Raw genomic sequence first — 18,040 nt, forward strand, 5'->3', positions numbered from 1 at the left:
GAGAGGAAAGGGGAATATTAGTCATTTAATATGGCTAATATTCTGTAAAAAAAAAAAACTTTGGTAATGTTAAAGGATTTGGTTGAAAAAGGGACGGCAGGATCGACGAAGGAAACGAAGGAAATAAAGTCACGTATAAGAAAAGGGAATGTTCGCGATTTTTCAGTTTATTTCCAACAACCAATTGTTGCCTTTTAGATAAAACAATTATTTTCCTTGATAAAAATATGATATAATAAAACGGTGATAGCTTTACGGAACGGAAACACTTTATTTTAGGTTTGATCTCTTCTTTAAAGTTTTTTGGGTAGAAATAAGTACGCTGTTATTGCAGGCTAAGGTAATTGCATCAAAGTTCTAACTAATCATTAAATTCTACTTAGTATAATACTTAGAAAGTCCAGGCGGAGAGCAGGACGGGTGCCGTTAACCTGGGCCCGTTGTTGGAGCTCTCATACGAGCTATATGTGGCTACCAGCTACCAGTTAGTTACCTTGCGGGTTGCGAGGTGCGGTGCTTACGGTTATGAGCTTTTACTTGAATTATATTTACGTCTGTAATAAAGATCGAACTTTAATGCAAAACTTTTATTGATTAAATATATAAATATGATAGTGTTCTTATAAATAAGTTACCTAAGGAAACACAGTGCGACGAAAGTTATGTGCAAAGTGTAAACCTTTATTTGGGAAGAAGTATAATGATACCTGAAAGTGTTTTATAAATAAGTTTGACTTAGACTTACTTCGCAACTTTTTCTGAATATTTAGTAGGTACCTACAAAACTTAGGTAACTTAGGAACAATCTACCTAATACCTAACTACTGTGCGATGAAACTGAAAGTTATGTGCGAAGTGTAAATTGTTATGTTATGGAAATATTCTGAAAAATAATGGAATTGTTTACGTGAAGGATTTTCTCCATGAGTACCTACCCACCTACATATTATTATCAATTTAGCGATTAAAATGCCTCCTGGCATGACGTAACTGAGTCATAAGTAAAGCCTATACATTCACACATAACCCCCGCCCGCTACATTTTACGTAGAGAATTCAAAATTTCTAATCTGATCTAACTCTGAATCTAACTGTCAAATGCCTGAAAGGCTGGATTAGATTAGAAAGAAAGAAAGAAAGAAAAACGTTTATTTTTTAAGGCTGTACCACACATTACCAGCTAGACCTGGTTAGGTTAGGTTATCCCGGCGCCTCTTATACTTGAGTAGTAAAGTCAAAAGACCTCAAGTAGAAGAAGCGCCGGAATAAACCATGTCATGTGTGGCACAACCCGAAAAAAAGGTCCCTACTCAGCATAAATGCCATATGTCTTGCACAAGTACAAAAACATACAGCGCAGATTACATATTAGATGTGGAAATCTTTAGAAAAGGATTTCCCGTTATTTTTAACTGCCACATTTTCTGCATTAAACGCCGAATTTTTCCCATTGAAAATAATGCACGACTTACCAGGCTGTATGGTCTACGACCTTTGCCTTTCCTGAGGTGCATTGAACTATTAGGTACCTACTATTGAAAAGAACGCCTATTAAAAGCAGTTGGCTTCCTTCACCGATGCGTGTACGCTTCGCTCCCACACCACGAGACTCCCCCGAATCACCGTCATCAGACTTATACGTCACGTCATCAGCCATACGAAGACAAAAAAGGAAGACTCATACAATGGTAACTCCAATTTTGAAGAGAAGTACGCGCTCCAAGTACGGAAGCAGAAGGAAGCGTCGCCAACTATCAATTCCGCTTCTGAAGGACATGTGCTTGGATGTTTTGATGTGTAATGTATGTTTATCCTTTACTAGCTGATGCTCGCGACTTCGTCCGCGTGGAATTAGATTTTTTAAAAATCCCGTGGGAACACTTTGATTTTCCGGGATAAAAAGTAGCATATGTCACTCTCCAAGCCTTTATCTATACCCATGCAAAAAATCACGTCAATCCGTTGCACCGTTGCGACGTGATTGAAGGACAAACCAACAAACCAATAAACCAACAACACACACACTTTCGCATTTATAACGGCTACTGAAATAAGGGTATACTGATGGTTCCAAGTGGGTATAATGCCTAAATAAATACTCGTAATTTGCTAAGAAAATATGAAAGTTCTATGTGATATAAGAGAAATCATTCTCTCTTTCTCTCTCTGTGTTTGTGTGTGTGCGTGTCTGTGTGTGGGTTTTATGTTCAATTTTTAGTTCTATGTTCTTTTATTTTAGTATAGGTATTGTTTAATAGTGAGTCCGTTACTAACTACGTACACGTCCATTACTAATAACTGCATTAGTACACCCTTTTTTTTTGGAGAGTGACTAGTTTTATTCATGGCTTGTATTACTTTATCAATTATTGTCATAATCGGTTTTGTGTGTCCAATAAATAAATAAATTAAAAAAAAAACTACTTGGTGGATTTGGCTGGGAATGTAGATAAATTATAGCTTGGATTAACACATAAGCTACATTTTATTCCGTAAATGGATGGTTCCCCCGGGATGTTTTAAACATATCCACACGGACGAAGTCGCGGGCATCATCTAGTAATTTAATAAATGAGGGTAATTTTATCGTACCAATAGATAAAATTATAGCTGCTCAGCATTAGGTAGGTAGGTACCTATTCACTTGACCGACTGGGCCACTGCTACGTAGTCAACGACCACAAATTATAAGTTGCAGGACGTCTTACCTCATAGCCATTAGCGAAAACATCGGCGCTGGTGCAATCCATTACCTTTTATGTATTAATTCACAAACATAATTGAGGAAGACAGCACGCGTTGGAATGTAAAATGTAGAATCAGAACGACTCTGACAGCGAAATCCTTTTAGTGGTGAGCTTGATGGACTGATACAATTGTTTGGCACAGACTAAAGAAAAACACAGATGGAGCCCTTGTTAACAATCGTGTGCAAAGTGTATTTGATAGTTGCAAGTAAGTTATCGATTACAAAAACTTTTCCAAATCTGACACTCCGTAAACCTCGCAAAAAAGTGTGCAGTTACTAGGTGCAGAAGACCCAGCCGGCCTGACCTCTTGCAGGCTACACCAAAATCAACATCGATTTATTTCATGGAGGCTAACTTATGTAGGCTCTTATGGCAATTCAAGACTACGGCAGCCGGTTCGCAGAGCAGATCCAATTGAGAAAATCCGACAATCAATCCATCAATCTTTTATTTGCTTAAATGTAGGTTAACAAAGATGTTTTACAATTCACTTCAATAGTATTACTATATTTGCCACTAAATGCCATGCAATGGCAAGATACTCAGCATTACTCTTTTGAGTGTATGGGACAATAACAAAAAAACATTATAATATATGTTGTGGACTGAATGAAGCCGCCGCTGGTTGATTGCGGAAAACCTGCATCAATCATTACTACAATCGCAGTTGCTGTGATTTTTGTTGCGACAATGCATTGTAGACAATAGTGAGCGAGCATCAACCAGTCAGGTGCGTGATTGCGGGAGAATGATAGCTATAATGTCACGATCGCAATCACCTCTGAGTGGTTGACGCTTGCTCACTATTGGCTACAATGCATTGTTGCAACAAAAATCGCACAAATTCAGCCAATCACGACAATTAAGATTGTAATGCGTGCAATGTAATGGTGATTGCGATCGTGACATTGTAGCTGTCATTCTGCCGCAATCAAGATCGCCATCGTGACCGATTTCGATATAGTGTTAATTATATTAGTGTGTTCGATAATTGTAGTTTTTATTGTTAGTTGTAAGAATTATTGTACTTTTGGATTATTGAGTAATTAATTTAATTATTATAGATTTTACGCAAATAATGTCTTAGTTTAAGTTTTACTATTTAGAAGTTCTAGATTAAACATGTTGAGTTAGCCTGTAAGTGAGTATACATTGATAGTCCTAAGTTTATATAAGTCGTCATAATTAGTTTTCTTTGTATACCGTTGGCTTCCTATTAAATAAAATAATAAAATAATAAAAATAATAATAGTGCATCAATTGTCCGTGCGATCTTTATCAACTGTAACGATCACGATTCTTAAGGATATTTCTATTGCAATGCGACATGCCAGTTTACCGCAAACGAGCAGCAAGCCCGTGATTCCATGCAACTTTGACAAATAAAATATTCAAGTATAACTCTTTCAAAGTCAAAGTCAAATGATTTATTCGAAATAGGTAATAAATTACTCTTTTTATTGTCAGTTGTTGGACTTGTAAGATATAGTGGTGATAATTATTACGCAAACTTAAAACTAAAGCTACGAGGGTTCCAAACGCGCCCAGGTCTGAGTCTTAGCCCACAACAAACTCAGCCGGGAAATAACTTCAACTTTGATGGCTGGAACTTTATCAATATTTTTCCTTTAGTCTGAGTCGTGTGGTATTTATATTATTATGGTTATGTCATATGCAAGTATGGCGGGACGTAACAATTTTCCATCTGGCTGCAGTTCGGTGCCAGACGCCGCGCTGTTTCGTTATTCCTCAACTAAGTCACTGGGTATTACGTTACGCTGCTGTAATTTATTATTACGAGTTTCAGGATTTATTTCTCTACTTACTTACTAATATTATAAAGAGGTAAAGTTTGTAAGTTTGTTTGTAGGCGGTAATCTCTGAAACCGATTTTGAAAATTCTTTTACCATGAGAAAGCTACATTATTCTTGAGTGACATACAGCCGTACTCAGAGTCGCTAATCGTTACTGAAGATTGAGTTAAAACGAGACAGATTTATGTGAGAGATATAGCTATGTCTCGTTTTAACTAAACTTAAGTAACGATTAAGCGACTCTGAGTACAACTGTAAGACTATATTTTATTTCGAAAAAATTAGACATCCTTACGAAAATTGTAATAAGTTACCCGTGTGAAGCCGGGGTGGGTCGCTAGTATATTATAAAATAAGAGAGTCGTGCATATTTTTTTTTTATGAAGTTCTAGAAAAATGTTACAATAAAACTTAAAGCTAGCTTTAGCAAATTACTTTACAAATCATGCCCGCGTGGAATGGTGCCAAGAATACTGGCTGCATTTCCGCGCTGGAGAGCCAAGCCTAGATGTGCAAAAAATGAGTCTTTAAAAAGATAGCTATTCGGTAAGAAAGTGTGGAAAACTGATGTTTTCCTATTTTGAAAATCTAAATATATAAAAGCAAAAGGTGACTGACTGACTGACTGACTGATCTATCAACGCAAAGCTCAAACTACTGGACGGATCGGGCTGCAATTATTTGGCATGCAGATAGCTATTATGACGTAGACATCCGCTAAGAAAGGAAAATTCAATCCCTAAAGGGGTAAAACAGAGATTTGAAATTTGTGTAGTCCACGCGGACGAAGTCGCGAGCATAAGCTAGTTTCATCTAAGTATGATACTTTACTAAGTACTTACAAAATACAAATGTGATAAATATAAATCTTGGTATTATAAGGGCCTAAAATTACGTAGCATTAGCATAAAGAGCTGAAAGTTGTCAAACATGTACAAAATGTGCCGGTAGTACCGGTCGCTTAGGACTATTATGTTATGTAATATTATATTATGTATGTAGTATTGAACAGTCAATAGGTAAAACACTACATACCAAAAACCGACCAATTGCGAGTCAAACTCGCCCACCGAGGGTTCCGTACTATGCAGTATTTTTTCGACATTTTGCACGAAAAGAAAAATCTTTTTAAAATGCACAGGTAAAGAAAGCCCTTTCATAGGATAACACACTTGGTATATGTAGTAAGCTTACTTTTAAAGTTGAAAATACTACTTATTAATTCATGAACACATTTTAATTTTTTTTAATGATGTAACCACAAATTCACGGTTTTCGGATTTATTCCTATTTCCTTTACTTGTGCTATAAGACCTACCTACCTACCAAAGTTAGGAAGTTAGCGGTGTTTCAGAGAGAGCACGTAAAGCCATCGGTCCTGCACCTTATCTCTCTCCAGTCGTGTTGGGTTTCCGTCCCATAGGGCGCATAGCCCATAGCCATAGTAAGAGAATAGAGAGTGCATCTGTGTTTGCAGTTTAATATCTCCCGCGCAGTTGGCTAGTCTCTATGAATTTGGCAGCCGTGGCCGAAATTCGGTCGGGAGGACATGATTTACATACCAATATGCACGCGATTCATTGATCAATCGTGAAATACCAAATACTGAGCTCAGAAAATCCTAAACAAACTATAAGACGATTGACCTCTTCTGGGGACAGAAGGGCTGGCTCGACATCTACACAATAGATCAGCCTGGCTCTTCAGCACGTAATTACTCTACGCTGGTAGATGTGTACCTACATTAATTATTATTAGACTAAATGATGCCCGTGACTTCGTTCACGTGGATTTTTTTAAAATCCCGTGGAAACTTTCATTTTCCTGGATGAAAAATAAGCTATGTTCTCGTCTCCAGGATGCTAGATATCGCTGTACTACTTCGTCTAACTAACAAACAAAAAAAAAATTACGATAAAACATCGTGAGGAATTCTGCATGCCTGATGAGAGTTCTCCAACATGTTTTCAATGGTTTGTATAGTCTGCATATCCGCATTTGGCAGAGCAGCGTAGCGGACAATGGCCTTAGCCCTTCTCATTCCGAAAGCAATTAATATACTTATCACTTGCTTTAACAGTGAAGGAAAACATCGTGAGGAAACCTGCATGCCTGAGAGTTCTTTATAATACTATTCTCAAAGGTGTGTGAAGTCTGCCAATCTGCACTTGGCTTATGTGGACTATAGCCAAACCTTTATCATTTTGAGAGGAGACCCGTGCTCAGTAGTGAGCCGGTTTCTATCCCATCGGGGTATGGAGTGAGGGAATTCAGAGTGCACCTGTGTTTGCGGCTTGCACTTGTGCACTATATTATCTTACAAACATTATTTTACCATTAAAATAATCAAACTGTATAAATGTATCAAAAACTTGTCATCTAAAATAATTTTATTCTCCTCCACAGCCCCAAACCTTCGCTCTACAAATGGGTAACGCCGAGGAGGAAGGGGACCCCGTGTGGCCGCGCGAGGAGCTCGGACCCACCGGCGTGGAAGACATGACGCGCCTGCACGACCTGCACGAAGCCGCCTTACTCTGGAACCTCAAGCTCCGTTACGAACAAGGCCTCATTTACACATACGCGGGCTCCATCCTCGTAGCTGTTAACCCTTATAGGCCAGTCGATGCGCTGTACGGCTTGCAAACCGCTAGAAGGTGAGAAAGTAATTGTGTAATACGCAAGTATTGTGAGACACGCTTAAGTATTTTATGATCGTAAAACCGGTCATGCAATCAACACTGCTTGATGAGTTATGAGTATGACTCAAACAGCTCAAACTAGTTAAATCGTATAAATAATTCAAAATTACAAAATGTAGTTTCAAGTTACAATCTTGGTTTTTTAGGTATCATGCTGCAGAAGCGTTAGGGGATCTACCACCGCATTTGTTTGCGATTGCAGCAGCAGCTCGGAGTTCGTTGCCATACCCTCAAGCTATACTCATATCTGGTGAATCAGGGGCTGGCAAAACAGAGTCTACCAAGCTAGCCGTCCAATTCCTGGCCGCAGTAGCGCCCGCTCCGCCTGGCAGAGCACCCGTCTCTGAACAGATTCTCGAAGCCGCACCCTTACTCGAAGCGTTCGGAAACGCGAGAACACCAAAAAATCATAACTCTAGTCGATTCGGTAAATTACTGGAACTTTACTTTAAAGATGGCGCGTTAGCCGGTGCGAGGGTCGCACATTATTTATTAGAAAAATCTCGCATCGTCACCCAATCCCCTGGTGAAAGAAATTATCATGTTTTCTATGAATTATTAGCAGGGTTGGATGAGGAACAGAGGAAATCTAGAGGCTTATTGTCAGCCGAACATTATTTCTATTTAAATCAAGGCGGAGATTCAGGTGGCGCCGGTGCGGGCGCTGACTGGTCAGCTCTATGTGGAGCCATGCAAGTGCTCGGTATTGGAGACGCTGAACGCGAGGATATAATTAAAGTTTTAGCAGCTGTTTTACATTTAGGTAACGTTTATTTCCATAGAAGACAATTAAGGCACGGACAAGAGGGTGTCCAATTAGGTGGAGGCGCGGAAGTGCGCTGGGCGGCACATTTACTCAAAGTACCTGCAGAAGAGTTAGCGAGAGCCCTGACAACGAGAGTTACTGCGGCGAGGGCAGAGCGCATGCGGTCTCCACTACCGATAGATCAAGCGTTAGACGCAAGAGATGCTTTCGCCAAAGCGCTTTACTCCTCGCTGTTCAACTGGCTAGTCCTTCGAATAAATTCGATAGTCCATCGCGCTGGATTACACGATGCTCACCGGATATCTCTCCTCGATATCTTCGGGTTCGAAGACTTGGAAGAGAATTCGTTTGAGCAACTTTGTATAAACTACGCTAACGAAACCCTACAGCATTATTTCAATAAGCATATTTTTAAATTGGAGCAGCAGGAATACCAAAAAGAAAGGTTGGAATGGTCCAACCTTACGTGGAACGATAACTCACCAGGTTAGTATTTGATAAACTGAGCATAACTTTATCGTCCGTCCATTATCTCGGTACTTTTGACAGCTGTATTTTATTTTCAGTCATTCAGCTTCTAAGTAAAAAGCCAGTGGGTATTCTGCATCTCTTGGATGATGAGAGCAACTTCCCGCGGGCCTCAGACGCCTCGTTCCTAGAAAAGTGCCATTACAATCACGCTCTCAACGAGTTATACTCTAGACCTAGGTTAGGAGCAAATGAATTTGGGGTAAGCCATTATGGTTAAATCTTTTTAAAAGTATTTCAAACCAGCCCTTAGCATGATAGTTGTTGTGACTATCATTTTGCTAATAATATGAAAAGAAAAGTTCTGGCCATTCTGACCGTCTCATCAACGCATAGGCCAAAACTTCGGACCTAGAAAGCTGAAATTTTGTACAGAGGTCCTCTTTATAATAAAGGCCGGATTTATGTAAATTTTAAAAGGATAGAGAATAAAGAGAATCTATTTTCGTCATGTGAAACCGCGGGCGATGCAAGTATGCTATAACATAATTGTGAAGTAGTTGAAGTTATGGTATTCTTGCTGCAGCTCTGCATTTCAGCCAATAGTGAGAGTGTCAGCCTATAATTGCGATCGCCACACTGTAAGTATATTTCAAACTTTGGTACTAAGGGCACATCTTAAACAAAACTAACCTACGGTTACATAGATTTGGAAGCTATGATGCCATAAATAAAAACCTAGATAGTAATTACCACCATGTTTTTGAGTCATCACCTACTACCTGTACTTTTTTTGCAGATAAGACATTACGCGGGGCAAGTCTGGTACAACGTCGAAGGTTTCTTAGACAAGAACCGTGACGCGCTTCGAGCTGATGTGCTGGAACTTCTGTGCGGCAGCGGAGTGCCGTTGGTCGCAGAGATGTCGGCACAACTTCGCGCGCAGCACGACATGAACAAGACCCTGCCCAGGGGTGCTAATGGAAGATTTGTTACTATGAAGCCCAGAACACCTACTGTTGCAGCCAGGTATAAAAATATAATACTTAGTAAAATAACTTTAGTAGGTAGGTATATAGTCAGCATGGCAATCGGGGTGGGAACGCCCCGCACACCCGCACAGCCCCCGCGCTAACCCGATGCGGGATAGCGCGTTGACGTGCGGTTGTGCGAACCTCCCCCCGCCTCATACCCCGATTGCCATCTCGACCCATACCTACCTTTACGAATGGTTGAAGTAAAACTTTTTTGATGTTGTTAAAATAAGAAAAATAAATAAGCCTGAAAATAAAGCAGTTTTGAAGAGTCGTAATAGCTACTTGGTACCTTTGCTCAGAGCTTGGTAGGTCTACTTCAAACACCGTATTAAAAGATGGCGGTCTCAAAACAGCTGTTCTGTATGATTGTCATTTTAATGATTAGGTATTTCCGTCTGAAAAAAATCTGAGTTACTCTTAAGTCGAACCTAAAGAAATTTTATTTCAAATAAGCCTTTGAATTAAATGAAACCGCATTAAAATCAATTATCAGTTTAAGCGCTTCGATGCCACAGACAGACATACTGACAAAGCGGTAAAAGTAACTACAGTCCTGTTTTTGCGGAGTTCAAAATAATACCAAGAGTCGCAAAGAGAACATACCATTTCTAAGGTCAGGATTACCGATAAAGCGGTGGGACTACTTAGTATGCGGGGTAAATCTACTTGCATTTGCATACTTTATCGAATCCTGCATACCTTCGAAAATAAACTTCGTTTGCATTACCGTTGGGTAACATAAATCGGAACTGATTGTGGACTTAAGATTCCTTAGTCTCATCAGATGGTACAAATTATTTATAGCGACAATTCTATGGGTCTCAGGTGGGTCTTCTATAGGTGCTGGAATGGCGACCTCGCTATCATGATAACTTTATTTGATAAGTTCATTATATAAAGGCAATTTACAAATTAAGTAGGTCATAGACATAACTGCTGGACAAAGATCTTGTAAGGATCGCCACAGAACAAGATTTCGTCCCGTTTATGTACAGCGGGTCCCAGCAACTTGATTGATATCGCTCGTCCACCATTCCACGTATTGTTCGCGACAGGTCGACATGGTAATTTTCTTAGACCCGGATGTGCGGGGCGTCCCCCCGATCCCCTGCACGACTCACCTAATACCCCGGTGGGCATGTCGACCGGTCGCGAACACCCGGTGCGAGATTGGAACGTCAACGTCTGTTGGTTTCGTTGGTTTCGTAAATTATTTGCCCCGCCCTATGTCCCTATGATTACCTACACCACAGCTAATTTAGCTATGGGCCATGGCGTCAGTCACTCTGGTTCTTAGTTTATGGATCTCCTAATTAATTCTCGATCGCGTAGAGAAAGAGATTTACGTAGGTATAAATAAATACTTGAAATCCTCACAAATATTTTTCCATGTACAGATTCTCCGACAGTCTCCACTCATTGCTGGAGTCCATGTCCCGCTGCAACCCCTGGTTCGTGCGCTGCATCAAACCCAACACCGACAAGTCAGCCATGAAGTTCGACATGCCGTGCGTGCTAGCACAGCTGCGCTACACGGGCATGCTGGACACTATCAAGATTAGGCAGATGGGCTATCCTATACGGATACCCTTCCAGAGCTTCGTGGAGCGATATCGGTAAGGATCAAGATTTTATAGGCTGTCTAGAATTTGTTTTATAACAAAAATCTGACTATCAGACATATCAAAGTGCAGTCCACTGGATCAAAAATTTAAGATTTTGCACGTTGGTTCTCTCCTATCTATGTAACATAGAGTAACACTAAGAAAGGATTACATGAGCTACGGGATCTTCAAAGAAACCGGCCAAGTGCGAGTCAGACTCGCGCAACCAGGGTTCCGTACTAAAGTCGTATTTTTTCGACATTTTGCACTATAATTCAAAAACTATTATACTTAAAAATAAATAAAAATCTGTTTTAGAATGTACAAGTAAAGCCCTTTCATATGATACCCCACTTAATATAGTTATCTTACTTCGAAAATTGAAAATACTAATTATTAGGAAATAAAAGGAAATAAAAATCTGAAAGTGAAGCCCTTTCATATGATACGCCGCTTGATATTGTTATCTTACTTCGAAAATTAATAGGTACAATATTTTCTTAGTATCTACCTCTTTGTTAGTGCCTCTTGAATGTATATAAATGATTAGGTACCTACAGTCCGCGACAGGTTGAGATAGCAATAGGGGTATGAGGCGGGGGGACACCCCGCACACCCGCGCTCGCCCGCACTGGGTTAGCGCGGAGCTGTGTGGATGTGCAGGGGGTTCCCTCCCCGATCGCCATTTCAACCTGTCGCGTACTATACTTATTGATTTGAGTCAAAAAATCATGTTTTCGTAGGTATCTGCTGAAGTCTACGCCACCCCGCGCCACGCCCTACAGAGAGATCTGCAACACCATTCTCACCGAGATGCCGCCTACTGGAGCTGGTTTGTTCACATTTATTATACCGCGACCGCGCCCGCGACTTCGTACGCGTGGATTTAGGTTTTCAGAAATCCCGTGGGAACTCTTTGATTTCCTGGGATAAAAAGTAGCCTATGTCACTCTCCAGGTTTTTAACTATACCCATGCAAAAAACTCGTCGATCCGTTGCTCCGTTGCGATGTGATTGAAGGACAAACCAATAAACCAACAAACAAACACTTTCGCATTTATAATATGGGTAGGTATTGATATAATATGGGTATTGATGTTTATTGTATCTAACAAACCAACAAAGAAACACACTTTCGAATATATAATATGGGGGTAGTGATGTCTGAGTTTCTAGGCGCAGGCAAAGACATACTTACTAGGTACCTACCTATTTATCTCAGTAAATTATGTAAATTATCAGTAATATTATCGTTTTGGACTAATTTAATTTAAAAGAACACAAAAATAAAACTTCACACTAATGATAAGCTAACTCTAATAACAAAATAACAAAATGGTCTCAGAAAATGAAGCCACTAAGTAATAGACGAGCGTCGGTCGCGAGTGCGGGTAGTAGAGAGAGAGCGACGTTGTCCGTGAGTGAGTTTTTATGCCTTCCACGCTACGTTCCCCTCTTCAAGCTGGCGAGAATGGCGTGATGCGCTGGCCACGCCCCCTTCTTCGTAAACTTCGGCTATTACGGCCTCTCCTGACGGCGACGCGTCCTCGCTAGCATCACCGTCAGCTGGAGCTGGATCTGGAGCAGGTGGCCCAGCGATAGCGTCACCACTCTTGTGTGAACCATCGCTAGTGTCGTCATCTGAAATATCATTGTTTGCATTAGTCACATACTCACTCAAGTTCTCAATGTTACCAAAGGTGTGTTCATGTTGACAATACTTTGAAACAGGAGCAGTGGCCTCGGCATGCCCTGGACATTGCCCTCAGGATATCCGACAAGAAAGTATGACAGAGGCCTCAGCATGTCAAAGTAAGCCTATACAGAGACAGAGACAGAGGCCTCAGCATGTCCTGGACATTGCCCTCAGGATATCCAACATGTAAATATGACAGAGGCCTCAGCATGTCAAGGTAAGACTAAACGGAGACAGGGACAGAGGCCTCAGCATGTCCTGGACATTGCCCTCAGGATATCCAACATGTAAATATGACAGAGGCCTCAGCATGGCAAGGTAAGACTAAACGGAGACAGGGACAGAGGCCTCAGCATGTCCTGGACATTTCCCTCAGGATATCCAACATGTAAATATGACAGACCACATGATGTAAATCTACCACCGAGGCAAAATACTACTACCATAAGTGACTTTGGTCTTGCTATTTCGTAGGTTACTCATTATCGATTACATCGACGAATTAATCCAGGACAGAATCATCGGTCAAATGACAGTAAATTTTTCTATCTATGAGGGTAGAAAACAAACTTTTCTAATTAAAACTGCATTTATGTTAAACTCAAGACATGCTACTTAGCTAAGTCAGTCTTAGTCATCAAAACTTTGACTAACCGTTCGGTCTGCCTGACCTTAATTAGTCATCAGCATCATCATCACCATCATGATCATCATTATCAAGATGTCTAACTGCAAGCGTTATTACGTATTCATAAAACGATGAATCTACCCACATGTTACACTAGTTATAAACGCACTAATATACTGCATCACTGGCTCGCATATTTTACGAGACATGAAGTAGGTAACCAACTACAACATATTATCGACGTCATAGACACAAACTATAATGGAACATTCTCACCAAACAACATGCAGAAGGCCTCGCGCTTACGCAAAGCGCCAAAGCCAGCAGCGCTCGTGGAGAGCACCGAAGCTCGAAACAGCGTGCGCGGCATGGCACAGCAGGACCAGCGAGCTGCTAGGCCCGCCAAGGGCGCAGGAGCTCGAACGGCGCGCGCGGCATCGCGCAGCAGGACCAGTGAGCTTTTAGGCCCACCAAGGGCGCATGAGCTCGAGTGGCGCGCACGGCATTGCGCAGCAAGACCAGCGAGCTGTTAGGCCCGGCAAGGGCACAGGAACTCGAGCGGCGCGCGCGGCATGGCGCAGCAGGACCAGTGAGCTGTTAGGCCCGCCAAGGGCACAGGAACTCGAGCGGCGCGCGCGGCATGGCGCAGCAGGACCAGTGAGCTGTTAGGCCCGTCAAGGGCACAGGAACTCGAGCGGCGCGCGCGGCATTGCGCAGCAAGACCAGCGAGCTGTTAGGCCCGGCAAGGGCACAGGAACTCGAGCGGCGCGCGCGGCATGGCGCAGCAGGACCAGTGAGCTGTTAGGCCCACCAAGGGCACAGGAACGCGAGCGGCGCGCGCGGCATGGCGCAGCAGGACCAGTGAGCTGTTAGGCCCGCCAAGGGCACAGGAACTCGAGCGGCGCACGCGGCATCGCACACCAGGACTAGCGAGCTGTTGCGCCCGCGCAGAGCGCAGGAGCTCAAGCGGCGTGCGCGGCATCGCACACCAGGACTAGCGGGCTGTTGCGCCCGCGAAGAGCGCAGGAGCTCAAGCGGCGCGCGCGGCATCGCGCAGCATCTTGCCACAAGAACAGTGAGCCATGTTGCCATGGGCACCGTAGCCCGCAGCAGCGCAGCACACGCGGCGCAGCTTTGCGTCGCAGCATTCGAGAAAAAAAAACATAAATGTGAGCACTATGTTCGAATCATGTTCGAATATAAGTATTTCCCAGTTGGTTTAGTACATCTGTCCTTATTACGACAGGTCTACCTATTCATACAACGATCTAACATCACATGAAGATTGATTTCTAATCTTATGTCGGGAAACTCAATTTGTTATCTCGTGGCAAAAATAATTGTTCAGCAAAAACTCATCTACCTACATTACGGTACTCTTTTTACAAAAAGAATACTGAACTGCATCAAAATTTGCTGAGCTGGCTGAGATTTGCGGGTAGTCTGAAAATTACTATTTTCGTCTACTGTACTAAATTTTCGATAAGTTTTAACTTTTGGTACAGTAGGTACACTTTGTGATCATAATTTTCACACAGTAAACAGCGTGATTGGAAAGTACTATGACTAAGACTACTTTTTATAGTCTTAACCTGCGAATTTAAATTGCGGGTATCTTGCTGAGATTCTTCATAACTAATGTTCAACAATGGTTTTACGTGGATTTGTTCATAACCTCAATATCAACCTTTCGTGGGCACAACGGAATAAATTCCGTTTTAAAATTGATCTAAAGTCTTCCCAGTAAAGTATGATTAGTCGATCATAACAAAGCCTTTTATACAATTTCCAATATACAAAACAAGCTCATGGTTATGCCATCGGTTGGGTTACGAAAATGATCAACCTTTTTACACCATGCATCAATGTCATTAAAAACAAGATCAAAAATAAAGACATGGTTGGATCTCACCTGGTTATCCACTAATTGCACTCACTACCGTGTCCGTCATTACCGACACCGAATAACTTGCGTTGGAAGCCATGGAGCTCACGCGGTACAGCGAGGTCACCCCAGACCTGCGGTGTAGCAGCGCTGTGGCGTCTGAGCTTGCTCAGACAGCGTTGTTGGCGTCTGGGCTCGCCGATGCTGAGAAAGCGGCAGCCTAGGAACAGTTCGCCACGGCGGGTCCGCCGGCGTTGGGAAGTCGGAGATTGTACGACACCGACTAGCACATCTATGTTCATTATGCAATTTACGTGAATTACTTTTATACTTAGATCGATTACCAGATTTAGACGACGGTATTATTAATTCACAAAAACGTAGGGTAGGCATAAATTTTTTACACTGATAAAATACAACGCGTTTGTGCAGACATTTAAAAACAACACTAACACAGAATACACTAGAAGCACAACTTCTACGCAACTTTGAATAAAATTAAGTTGAAGCTTTTTATTTTGATTTTATTCTAATCTCGGTCAGATGAACCAGAAGCGGGTAGGCAATTAAGTTCTATCCCACTTATGATATTATCGTTTTGGACTAATTTAATTTAAAAGAACACAAAAATAAAACTTCACACTAATGATAAGCTAACTCTAATAACAAAATAACAAAATGGTCTCAGAAAATGAAGCCACTAAGTAATAGACGAGCGTCGGTCGCGAGTGCGGGTAGTAGAGAGAGAGCGACGTTGTCCGTGAGTGAGTTTTTATGCCTTCCACGCTACGTTCCCCTCTTCAAGCTGGCGAGAATGGCGTGATGCGCTGGCCACGCCCCCTTCTTCGTAAACTTCGGCTATTAGTAAATTATCTCAGTAAGTTAGTGATGTGTGAGGCGCAGGCGAAGACCTACCTACTAGGTACCTACCTACTTATCTCAGTTAAAACCAAATCCGGAAAAGAAAACTGTCACAAACAAAATATAACATTCGTCAAAAGGCACAAGTACATAATATACCGGTATTCGTATGGGTTATGACTCCGGGTCCGTACAAATAAATAATAGGGTCACACTGTCGGTGTGCGTAACCCGTAGGTACATGGATTATGTAAATGAATTATCGTTCAGTAGGTACCACTCCTTCCTCCTCCTACTACGTGCTAGTAAATTATAATTTGTGAGCTTAGAAATCGTTTGCAGAAAATGAATTACGCCTACCGCCGCGTAGGTACCTATTGTCAAAAAATACAATAAGTAGGTACAGCACGCGGCAGAAAATAATGTACATCGACCTTTAGAAAGAGATAGCGGTTTTGTAGAGCATTGTTTCTGTCGTTGAGACCGACAAAACGTCACATAGGTATGAGTGACTGAGACTACGCTCTACAAAGCCGAAATCTCATTCTACAGGTCTATGTACATTATTTTCTGCCTCGTACTGTAGGTACCTACTAGAACTTATTTGCATAAAGCTAATTATACGTTTTAGGGTTTTCAGGGTTTTTAGCCGCTACCTAAAACAACAAGTACCCGTAGTATAAGATTTTACGTCTCACCAAACGTTGCTAGAATTCGAGAGTCAAAACACAATAACATCAAAGTAAAATGGACCTAATGAGCCTTGCATTGAAGTCAAATATTCAATGCCACTGATTTTAATTTCACAATGTTTCCGCTTGGAGCGTTGGCTGTAGAAGTGTAGACAAACTTGAGCTTTAAAACAAGGCTATTAAGATCCAGTTTACTGTAACGCGGAAGTATTTCGACTCGAATTTGGTTTGGTTTGGTGAGACGTAAAATCTTATACTACGGGTAAAGAACCAAGTACTTAGGCACCTCTAATGTACAGCTCTAATACGTGTAATTATTTGGTTACTAGATGATGCCCGCGACTTTGTACGCGTGGATTTAGGTTCTTTAAAATCCCATGGAAAGCCTTTGCTTTTCCGGGATAAAAAGATATCTATGTCTAAGATAGCAAACATACAGACAGACAGATAGACACACTTTCGTTTATAATATAATAGTACTCTCCTACTCTGGAATACCGCCACTAAGGCCTCATTTACGGAGACGCGGGGAGTTGCGCGTCGCTTGTGGCGTGGCATCTCGCGGCGCGTCGTATGGCATATGGCAATATACGATGTTGTTCATAGAGGTTCGAGGCGGGAAGAGTGGCGGTGCCCGCCGCTGTGCCCGCGGCGTTGCACGCGGCGGGCGCGTCTGCGTTGTGCGATTTCCAAATAGAGACTGGCAGAAGGTTCCGCTGCGGGCATCGCTTCATCGACAATTGCCGCCGCGTGCGCCGCCACGATGAACGCCGCGTGGGACGCGTCGATGCCATCCGCGGGCTCGGCCGCAAAAAACGCTCCATCTCAAACAAACGCGTATAAAATTGCCTCTCCGTAAACGCACTCATACAACGCCATATGTTTAAATTCAGTGCGGGCCGCGCCGCCCATCTCAACGCGCGACGCCCCGCGTCTCTAGGCCTTAGCCGTTCTAATTACAACTAAAATTTGACAAAAATCGTCAAATTCGTCTGAATATAAAAGTTTAATCAAAATTAGAACAGTTGTTTGGCTGGAAAGCGGTAACAACTGACAACGAAACAACCCCTGCACACTTAACACTACCCTTGCTGGGCGAGGGTCGTAGCCATGGAAACTTTATGCGTAATTAATTT

At 42.0% G+C, this 18,040-nt stretch overlaps 1 protein-coding gene across 1 annotated transcript in view; it reads left to right on the forward strand.

Annotated features, from left to right (window-relative positions):
• The window catches only part of Myo10A (Myosin 10A), a 124,932-nt gene that overhangs the window by 41,687 nt on the left and 65,205 nt on the right, over window positions 1-18,040 (forward strand). Inside the window, exons 3-8 of the mRNA XM_034974559.2 lie at window positions 6,972-7,222; window positions 7,414-8,519; window positions 8,600-8,763; window positions 9,301-9,530; window positions 10,936-11,154; window positions 11,886-11,974. Coding sequence (XP_034830450.1) covers window positions 6,972-7,222; window positions 7,414-8,519; window positions 8,600-8,763; window positions 9,301-9,530; window positions 10,936-11,154; window positions 11,886-11,974 — 2,059 coding nt within the window. The remainder of the gene's footprint in view (window positions 1-6,971; window positions 7,223-7,413; window positions 8,520-8,599; window positions 8,764-9,300; window positions 9,531-10,935; window positions 11,155-11,885; window positions 11,975-18,040) is intronic.

The sequence above is a fragment of the Maniola hyperantus genome, chromosome 13 (genome assembly GCF_902806685.2).
Source record: "Maniola hyperantus chromosome 13, iAphHyp1.2, whole genome shotgun sequence".
Classification (NCBI taxonomy): Eukaryota; Metazoa; Arthropoda; class Insecta; order Lepidoptera; family Nymphalidae; genus Maniola; species Maniola hyperantus.